Consider the following 11,214-nt stretch of genomic DNA (forward strand, 5'->3'; position numbering starts at 1 on the left):
ATATTGAAATGAGATCTAAAGGCCGTCCTTTCAGAGGGGGCTTTCAAAATCTGAGCTGACAGCAAGGGTTCTTGTAAGAAATCTATAAGAATTATAGAAATGCAAACAAGTGTTTAGTGCATGTGTAATTTGTCTTGATTATGGCTACTTTTTGTACAGATTTTATACAAAGTCATTGTATATGTTTTGTAAATGGTGGCTTAGCATTTTAGTCATCTTATGCATGACATACAGTATGTGATATACAGACAAAGTCTAAATAAGATGTAGTAAATATGGAGCATATTTGCGTAATATTGTATAAAATCTGTTTTTGTGGCCATAAACATGTTACACAAAGTAAACAAGCATTGCTTCACATTTTACAACATACGTATAATTCTTATAGATCCTCTCATGTGGGTTTTTTCAGGCCACAAACTGCAAATATTGATCATGTTCCTGCATTTTTCTACACAAGACTGAGGCACATCAAAATATAACACAAGGTAGAGTACGGATGTTAGTACATTTGGACATTTTCAACATGTCAGCACAGTAAAAGAGAGGGCTTGGCCTTATGATACAGCAGTTATGAGGCAAAAGATTAAAGATGAAGGCGTCTGATGCGAAAGCCACTATTATTTACATTGAACACACATCAGATTCACACGGATCAGCGTGAATTGAAATGTGGCCTGGTGGTCACACTCAAACCCCAACTCAACGTCTGCTACATTAATAATGTTGTGTTCAATCTTTCAAAACACATGTACACAGCACTGTTGTCAGGCAAAAACCTTGTATCTCCAATTGTCAGAATTTCAGGAACTCAGAAAAACACCTCGAATTTTGGATGCAAAACCCAGCCTCTTCCTTTCGGTTAATTTTCTTTCTTTTTAAGAAAAAGGAGAATTCTAAAATATTCTCAGTCCATACTAAAGATTGTAATGCTTCAAATAAAGTTACAGCATGAAGATTCACAATTGGAGTTACAATTGTTTAACCCAACACTGCCAAATTTTCTTTCTTCTTCTCAATTTACATTATAGAGCCCGATGTCCTGGCCTTCCAGAGCCTCATGGTGATGTAATATTACAATATGAGCTATCCAACAGGTCCAACCACACATTAGGTTAATGAATCGGTGAGCCCAACAACAGTATCCATGGCGAAGCACTTCCTGTAGCAGGGCAGCGACTTCCCTCATACATTTTCAGGTTGCAATGTGAAACCCCTAGCAGAGAGGAAGAAGGGGTTCCAGACAGAAGGAAAATGAGACGCGGCGTTCACCATCTTCATAGGAAAACGACGGCACGAATCGTCATCTGGATGCTGGTAAAACAAGGAAGCACGTGTGGACTCGATGGACCAAATCGAAGGGTTCCTGCTCCGTATGTCTGTCGCACGTCCTGCACAAAGAGAAGTAAAGGTTTGTGGATGATGATAGCAGTATGATAACAGTATGATAAAAACACTCAAAACAACCGCAGTGTTTTGGAAAAATCAGTCAGAAATGAAGTTCTACTTAATACTCACATCTAAAAGGAGTTTTGTACACTGGAAATCTTAGGAAAACATTTACACCCATCACCAATCACCCATCATCGCCAAGTGAACACCTGCCTGATCTACCTTGAAGGTTTGCAGACACAGAGTCAACCTGTTGATCCTGACGTGTAACTGAACTCTTGCCTTTTTATCCTCATCGCTGTTTAAAACCACTTCTATTTATTTGATCAGTGGCGTTTCAGTCAAAGAGACAAGACAGACAGTTACATCACACTACTGTATATTTATCCTTCTGCTAGCTGGTTTTAACCAGCTCATAAAGCACATACCCCATTAACACTCTGCCTCTGAAGGGTGCTGTCGGTATGACTTACTACTACTAATAGTACTAATGGATGCTGTTTATTCTATGAAGATGTCATTCACAATAATTCCCTGATGAAATATTCATCAAATCTTTCTTGATTTTTCAGCCTTCAGAGAGATTCAGCTTTTGTCAGAACATTTGTTCTCCTTCAAGACCATGCACTGTGTTCTGCACTAAAACGGACAAGACCCTGCGTAATCAGGAGGGGGGAAGGAGGAAAAAGAAGCACTGAAGAGAAGAAGAAGAAAAGGGCAATTGGAAGAAGCCGGAAAAACGAGTCCATCTGACGGCTCAACACTAGTGTAAAGGTCTGTAAAACATGCCAAACAACAGGCAGATAATCCCTGACAATCAACTGGATGAGTGTGAATCTGAATGTGCATGGAAGCCCTCTATTTGCCAACACTTCCTAAATAAATGCTAACAAGACGTCCACCCCATTTTCACACTGTCTGCTCCTGCAGCAAAACAACAGACACATGTGAAGAGAGGGTCTCCTCTACAGGCCTTTGTGCTCATGCAAATGTAATGAATCTCTCTGCAAACAATTTTCATACTCTACAACACATGCACATAGTTATCCTGTTACTGTGTAAAAATGACATTATCATGCTGCATTTTAATCTAGTTTTCAGTTTCTCAGATGCATCTACACCCAACTTTTCAACTCTATTTCAGAACGGATAAATACTTGATTGATTGAAAATGCACATAATGAATGCAATCAGATAATAAAGAATTTAGGAAGTCTAAACAGTAAGCAAATATACTGAAATGTTTGATTGTCCTCTGAAACATATACAAAGTGAATTATTTATGCATCTGTGTGGTGATGTAAAGGTCTATGACATAGACACATAGAGTCTATGTGGTGAATCTATTTCACACTGGGGCTCATAAGAAAACAGTGGTTTGCGTTACCTTCACCTGCAGAGCTCTGCCCTTCTCATAATCCTTGATCCACAATCATTGACTTCGGCCTGAAAACGAGAAAGGAAAAATGCTCTGAGAACTTTTGAAAAGTTAGAAAGACGACAGGGGACCAAAAACTGATGAATGTCCCAACTAGTCAAATGTCCAGTATGAAAATATGAGGCATTTAAAATCCAAGTTGGACCAGCAGACAAGTACCTCTCAGACTTTTTAATTGCCTCCTGTGGGACTGACTGCTGCTGCTCCTGCTGCCTGTGCTCCTGCTCCATCCTAGACACACACACACACACACATACACAAACAGAGTTAATGCAGGTATTAAAGGTATTAGTATCTAATAGCAGTCTTTGGTAGCCAATCAATTCAGATTAAGTGCTTAAATCACAGTTCATTTTGGGTGCAAGTCTTTATGCGCTCTATATATGCAGGAGTTATCAAAATGAAACAAAAAATGATAAATGTATCTACCTTTCCCGCCGTGCTTTAAGCCTCTCCTCATCAAACCTGAAAATGAGTAAGATGAGAGATATGATCATTCTTTTCTAATCCCACAGCGGGGAAATTTGTTACAGCAGCAAAGAGGATAATGACATGATCACACTGTTATATCCTCATTTCAGACAAGTCATTTTGAATAAGAAATATTTTTACATTTATTCAAACTCATTAGATGTCTCATTAGACGTGCTCTCTGCCATGCTCGCATGAATAATCTTGTTTTAAATGGCAGCAGCTTCCTGCAGGTTGGGGTCACTGCTTCAGCTCATTTTCTCCATCTAGTGGTCAGAGATACTTACTGCACCACACACTCCGGAACGTGGACGTGCTCCATGGGGACGATCTGCGCCAGCTCATCCAGGCTGTGGACGTACTGGATCTTGTTCATGAACTTTACACTAAGCAGAGGACAACAGGACAACAGCAATGTAATAATAAACAGCTGAGCATGAATAGGTCAACGCGTGCAATACTAATCTGTGAAAACTGTCATTTGTACAAGATACTGTATCGTTGCCAAAATTAAAACACTATTTTTTCAGAGAGCGAGGACAAATCAAAAGCTTGGTCTGATATCTGTAGGTTAGCTCTGATTATTACCACACATTGCATTTTAACTTGTGCAATTAACTTTTCTGTGTCGCTTAGTTTGAAGCATCACTGCTCAGATGGTGTGTATTACCTGATGAAGGGCCTGGATATAGCCAGGACCGTGCGTATGAACCACGTGGGATGAGCGATCACCAAAGACTTCAGGTTCTTCCTCAATCTGCCATCACAAAACAAACAACAAGTCCGTCCACAGTTAGGTAAGTGTTATAAGTTCTGCTAAAACTAACATATATGTGTAGAGACATTAAGAATATTAAACAGATAATTAAAATGTTTTTTTTTTCTAAACAGAGTCCAGCTGTAAATAGCCTGTGAGTCATCTTCAGTCTGCTCCTGACTGACAGCTTCCATGACTATCGTTTCGTGTCTGTCGGTATCCATGTCATGCATTTCTGTGTGATGAAGGTGAACAATGCTCAGCAGCTAAAAATAGCAGCTGGTCTTACTTCATATTTCAGTTAACATCATTCAGTGCTGTATGTGGGAGCAGTTTCTCCTTCTCCCACCTTCTGTCAATCATTTGGTAACATTTCTTGAGCCAGCTGATCCCAGGCATCTTATTCCGAGGAGTGGCTCCGTTCATGTAGATGATCAGGTAATCTTCAGCCACGAGCATCTCCAGACTGCTCACCACATACCTGTATGACAGGGTACAGCGTCATGGACGGATTACATTTGCCTACATTTGACCAACCCCTGTGACCTTCCTACGAGACACTATGTTACCTCTGAGTTAGGAGCCTACATCTGGTTTTCAGTAATCTATCCTTGTACAGCATTAAAGCCTACTGCTGAAAACTAAAAGTTATCCATGGCAGACTCACAGGAAGAGGTTTTCCATGATGTAGTGGTAATCTGGAGAGCTGCTGTCAGGCAGGTAACAGGCAGAGAAAACAATGATGGCGTTAAGGCCCTCGCCATAATAACCTGACGGGGGAGAGTTTCAGTTAACTGTGAATAATGTCATGGCTGTGCACCGTAACATCAGATAGGACAGTACAATGCTTATTTTATATCAATGCTGGTCTTGTCAGGCATTTGCATTTACAATGTCATATAGATTAAAGGTTGCATGTTTTAGTTCGTTAACTGCAAATATTGTATGTTTCTGGAAACCATCTTCTTTCCGTTCACTCACCTCCGTGTGTGATGACCCGAAGGTAGGGTCTGATGACCTGCATGTCAATACGATGCTCCTGTTCTCCAATGATCACTGTCCTCCAGAGGTGCCCATTGTTGGCATTGCCCTCCTTGTCCGCATCTCCTGAACCGTCACTAGGACCTGCTTTGGCTGAGGCCACCGGTGTGTCATCTGGACAGACACAGAGCCAGATTGACTGGTAATTCTACATTGAAGTACCTACTATAAATACTATATATTGACTGTAGGTTAACTCATTTTAGGTGAGCCTTAGGTTGAACAGTTGATTTAGGATTATTTTCAGTTCAAGCAGAGATACAGTTACCTTTTGTATCACTGTGTAAGGATTAAGATTGATATTAAATTTAGGATTAAATGTCGAGTAAGGCTTAGATTGAAGATATCCAGATTTCTCATGTGTGGGTACATTTGTGAGGACAGTTTGCACATTGTATTAGTAAAGTGGTGAGTTAGAATATAGAAATGTAATAGGAAAACTTTATATATACTTTATCTTTCAAGTTAGAAAGTGCTCCTCAAAAAAGAGAGACAAAAACAATTAAACCAGGCAAATGAAAGTACAGAAAATGAAATATACCAGCAATAAATTTGAATAAAGAGCTTACCACATAAAAACAGATAAAACACATTAGAACTGTATTATGGTTTAACTCGGGGTAATAAAAGGGGATGCATGTGCATTTTAACCACGCACCTTCCCACTCCAGCTCGTTGCCATTGGTGATGAACTCCAGCGAGTCTGTCTCATCAGGTGTATCGATGTCATCCACATTGATGTCCAGGTCGTCCGGCGTATCCAGGAAGTCATCTGACAGCAAAGAACCCTCACTTTGGTCCAGTGAAAGGTTCATCTCCGGGGCAACCAGCGTACGGCGTTTACGGTGCGACGAGGACACACCCCCGCCCCCAGGTGGGCTCACATTCAGGGAGTTTGGGGGAGCTAGAGGAACACCGGGAGAGGAGAGACAAACCAGGAAATGTAACTGGTAAATACATAAATCGGGGGTATTATGGCCTTTCCACTGTCAGTGACCCTCTACTCCACAGTGTTGCTGTACTTACAGGCTCTGTCGTCTGTGAGGCCACAGGAGGAATCCATGTCTCCGTACTCTGGTAGTGGTCTGGAGGGGAACATAAACAGGTCAGCAGCCAGTACTGTACTTAATGAGCATGATACACAAAGCAAGTCACATAAAAGGTTCCTAATTAAAAGAAACTTTTTGGCTAATAAGATTTATTTTGTGCTTTTTCTGGTCTATGTTCTGTGCATGCTGCACTAGTATGCAACTACGGCCTCAGTATAAAATGCTACATGTGATTAGAATGGGGTTCAGAGGACCAGTCTAGGTGTGGGTGTTGACACTGATCTGGGGAAGCACTAAAAAGAGCGGCAAGTAGAAGAGGTTAGAGGTGGTAATTAACTTCTCTCTGGGGAGAGATGAAGATGACAGGGCTGCCAGGCGAGGAGGAGGGGAGGAGAAATAGAGGAGAAAGGGGGAGGAATAAGAGACCGAGTGAGGGAAGAGGTGTGTGTCTGCATAAAGACAAAGTGCTGCAGAGCTTTTTTCCTCTATGCCGCCTGTTATTTACAGCTCACACCCTGCACAGAAGGAGGAGCGGAGAGTCTTGCTTTTGCATATGTTTGTGTGTGTGTGTGTTTGTGTGTGTGTGTAGCCCGTCTGTCTATTTATTAAGTAAGCAAAACCACGCACATTAGGATGAGCTCACACATGCTTGTCAGCAACAACACCCAGTGCAACCAAGGAGCTGGTTGTACAGCTAAGTGGTGAAAACACAAGAGATGCAGAGAGCTGCAGCGCAGTGTTGTTCAGCAGAGAGGGTCTCAGCTGCAGTCCTGCAAAAAGCCAACTGCTTCATCCTCCCATCTAGAGGAGGACAGTGTGTGACAATACTGGCATTAGCCCAGAGCAACTGGCACTGAGGACCCTGTTCCCCTGGGACCCCCGCAGTGATTATAGTCCAACACTCCCTTTGTCAAAAACTGAAGCCTTTTCTATGACAGAGCAGATTCATGGATTTATTTCCTCCTTTAACAAAAGCAAGATAATCTCTTTTGTTCCTGTTTATGGATGCTGTGTCCTTCAGCTGCAAACATCAATATCAGGATGAACTGATGATGCTTACCTTCTGGAAATAGCACAGGGCTGCTCTTGTCAGAGCCGACTCAAATGAGCAGTTTCCCTCACACACCTTTATATTTGGTTTGCTAACTCATTCCCTGTCGTCTCAGATGGACTCGGGCAGAGCGTCTCTGAGGCTGCCTCAGTAATCCTGTTGCTGCTGGCTGTTCCTCCGCGTCTCTCTCTTTCTTTAACCCAAACCTGCCACCATTTTCCTGCCGATGCTGTGTTGTTGATCGGCGGCTGCTGTTGCGTCACATGACGTAGCCTGAGACCATTTACAGACAGAGCTGCACCTGCTCCCTGGCTCCCTGCCTCGCAATCTGAAGGAGGAGGAGGGACGAGGGAGGAAGGGAGGAGGAGAGAGCCAAGTGCTGACTGTAATCACACTTCTCCCCTGCTCTTTTTCTGCCCATCAAGCTCTGAACAGTAAATTCCTGTGCTTCATGAAATGCTTCTTTATGCTGCATTAAAATAACTTGTCTTTTTCCTTCATTTCTCTTACTGTTTCTCTTTCTTCTTCCTTCAGTGGCAAATTATCGACCGGCTGTTTTAGCACCAAGTGTGAACAGGAGGTTAAAATCAGCTCACACTAACAAAATAATTATTATTTAAGTCTTGGGTCACAGAAGTACATGAATAGCTTCACTAATGACTAACAAGATATCCCATTCACAAAGATAAGTATGTTTTTTTAATGAAAAAAGTGTTAATATTACAATAATACAGATTAACATAAAGAGCACAGCTTCTACATCCACCCAGACTTCACTGTAATGGAAGTAATATGGTGCAGCCGGCCCACAAAAAAGCACTGTTTATCAATAATTAACTGCACAATTAATCCTTAATAATAAGCAATTCGTCCATAAATTAAAATATGCTGCATATGCACACACAAGCATATGCCATATAGCTACAAGCACACACACAGCGGTAAGAGATGACAGCTTTAAGCTCAGCTGCCTCATTCAGGCATCAGGACAGTTTGATACATGATGACCAGCAGTAAGTAGAAGGATTTCACCTGGGGAAGTCTTCATCCTGCCACTCGTCTTTCACTTCCATGTTCTCCATTCGTAGAGTTGCCTCTGTGGTGCCCATCCCTCAGAGAGGAGAGCAGGGGCCTGCAGGTGCAAAGAAAAGCGGTTATTAATGAGCAACATTTACAATAACAGAGGAAGACTGCCACGTGAAATTAGTGTACTAACTAGACTGTCAGCTTCATGGCTGCGCTGCAGGAAAACGTCTCTGACTTTGAAGGGGAAAGCCGCCACTGTGGGAGGATTTTATCCAAGCGATTTTTCATTGCAATTTGAGGGGCTGTAGCCGCCGTGGCTCACATGCTTTTTATCCCCCTGCCCAGAGCAGCACATGTGAGAGGCATGTGACCCATTCGGACGCGTTTTCCGAGCTCAGCTCTCCTCAAAGTCAAATATCAGGCCAATGAGGAGGACGACATGCAGACCTAATCCTCCATCCCTGCTTCTGTACCACACTGAAGTGACTGCTGCCTTTTTGATCTCCACCCACACACAGGCGCCAAGTCACCAAGAGCATTAACACACAATCAACAGAAGAATCTCTCTTTGAATCTAATATTCATTCATCTCTGCTCAAGAGTTTAAAGAGAATTCACATAATGATGATAATGCAGTAATGCACAATGCACAATGCATAATCAGTGGCAGCACTGGGGTGCATTCCACTCATCTAAATGAAAGGATTTAATGCTGAATTCCAGATGCATTATCACAGCACAGGAGTGACAAATTTATAAAAGAAGCACAGGTCTTGCTGGTGATGAGCGCTGTGGACATTTAATTGGACCCGCTCTCTTTGTAGTTCTCCACTCAAGTATAAAATCCACAATATCTGAGCAGGTTCTGTTGAGTGACAGAGGATTCCCAGGTCTGTGTTATTCTTAGAAACAGAGACTCTGAGGAGAGGTGTGCATTGCAAGTGCTTGTCTGTGTGGCATTAATGCAATTCAGAGCGTGTCAAGTGGTACAGCGCAACAAAAACACGGCAGGGAGAAAGCAAAATATAAGAAACCAAGTGTGAACCTGATATTTTTGTCAGCAGTGCATAATGTTGATCACAATGAGAAATAATGCTTGGGTTCCTCTGATATGATGACTAGAAGGAGTGGAGTGGCTTTGGTGGTTTTGGCAGCAACACTCAGTGATGAGCATGAACTGTAAGATAGCCAAATCTCACATAGAAGAAATAATTCATTTCTACAGGCCTCACATTAAAAGGGATTGTACCATAAAGTTGAATCCATTAACATATAATGCACTTGTAAGTCCAATGTAATCCAGTGTGACAACACCCTAAAAACGGCAGGGTGGTGTGTGGTGGAGAGCGGAAAGCTGAATAAATCACTTATCAAAGACAAGATTTCTTCATTCTCACACCATGTTTGACAGGTTGGAGAATTTTGATAGCTGGGAGAATCATGAATGTACAAACAACCAGAAGATTTCTACAAAATACTGTGTGGAGAAATGAAGATGTAACACATTGCATATGTCATTGAAAGACTATTGTGTTGCCCATGCCAACCCAAGATTTTTACTAAATGAATAGCCACCAAATGTGCAGCACGTTGCCATACCAGCCTTTTTAGGTCATCTCAATTGGAAAAGCCAATAGGAGAAAAACCTAAATAGATTTCATGTGTTAGTGGACAATTTAATGTGCATGCAACCAGTCTTAGGTGGCTGCCTACTGTAGCCAGCTCAGTAGAATTGCAAGGACGTTAAGTCGGTGACTATACTCACATGAGCAGTGTGAGATCCCCTCAAACCTCTTGCTGGTCCGTGTCTGTGTGTCCTCCCTCCTCCTCAGTCACAAATGCACAGATTCAAGAGTAGGAAGTCCTGATCCTCCTCACCAACAGAAAAGCAGGGGTCAGGCTGAAATTTCTCCTCTCACGCTCCCCGTCTTTCACTCATTCACACACACACACACACACTCGTGCACAGACACAGTCATACAGTGTCCTCGATGTCAGCCGCTAGCCAGCAGCAGGTGTCTGAGGACAGGGGCCACCTCTGTGCTGGACTCCCCCTCTTCTCCTCCGCCTCTGGCTACCTTTGTTGTGGAAAGACTGGCCGTGAAGAGCGAGCCGACAGCCTGCCTCTCGGCTCCTACGTCCACACCACCAAGACACAAAATTCCTTTAATCAGAATGCATCTGGTCTGGCATCATGATCTCTCTCTCTCTATTTCCCCCTTTTCACTGCCTGTAGCTCCTAATATCTTTAGGATCAGCAACTTGGTAAAAATGAGCACCAATGTCTGTCTCTTTACTCCATTAGATAATCCGGCTGTTGTTTTCAGTGGTCCTCTGTGTGGCTGCTGTTCCCTGGCAACAGCATCTCTCTCCATCCATAGCCTCTCCCCTCCCTCTCTGTCTCCTCACCCCAGTCCCTTTCATACTCTACCCCAACTCTCCCCACACACAAATTATTCAACGCCTTACTTCACTTTCAGTCAACCAATCAGATCATCCCTGCCCAGTTTCCTCCTGCATGGTGTGCTGCTAGCCGTAAAGACATATCAGGCCTCTCTATGTATTTTTTGTGCCTCTGGTGGTAGTACTAATCCTGCAAGCAACAGCGGTAATTATGTAAGGGTTACTGTTTTTATCTGAAACTTTTCTCCCTCTTTAATGCCTTATTTTTTCCACTATCCTCAATTTTGTGAGGTGATGCCTTGAAAACCCAAGGTCGTTTTTACCTCACTAGCATCTTGAAAAAATGTGATTTCCAGGCAGTTTAATATCACACGGGCAGACTTGATCTGTATTGTCTGCTGACTGGGTGCCTGTTGGTTGGCTTTACATTCAGTTGTATCTTTATCATCGGCACAAACGTGACTGACAGACACACGCGACATTCAGCCGAATCACCGCAGACAAAGCGAGAGCATTTACTTCCATCTACTTCCGTCTTCGCGTGAACACTTTTTTTTAGACCGTTGACGAGGATAATTTAAGCATT

At 42.6% G+C, this 11,214-nt stretch overlaps 1 protein-coding gene across 1 annotated transcript; it reads right to left on the bottom strand.

Annotated features, from left to right (window-relative positions):
• Nucleotides 1-1,376: 1,376 nt before the first annotated feature.
• atcaya (ATCAY kinesin light chain interacting caytaxin a) lies at nt 1,377-8,308 on the bottom strand. Its single transcript, XM_041935660.1, has 12 exons — nt 8,232-8,308; nt 6,126-6,184; nt 5,758-6,003; nt 5,040-5,213; nt 4,726-4,828; nt 4,408-4,539; nt 3,972-4,058; nt 3,589-3,687; nt 3,260-3,295; nt 2,990-3,061; nt 2,780-2,838; nt 1,377-1,391 (listed from the first exon to the last, which is right to left on the bottom strand). Exons 1-11 carry the CDS (start codon nt 8,306-8,308, stop codon nt 2,805-2,807), a joined length of 1,119 nt encoding a protein of 372 aa, XP_041791594.1. The 3' UTR covers nt 1,377-1,391; nt 2,780-2,804.
• Between the last annotated feature and the right edge of the window lie 2,906 nt (nt 8,309-11,214).

The sequence above is a fragment of the Chelmon rostratus genome, chromosome 4, assembly GCF_017976325.1.
Source record: "Chelmon rostratus isolate fCheRos1 chromosome 4, fCheRos1.pri, whole genome shotgun sequence".
Lineage (NCBI taxonomy): Eukaryota > Metazoa > Chordata > Actinopteri > Chaetodontiformes > Chaetodontidae > Chelmon > Chelmon rostratus.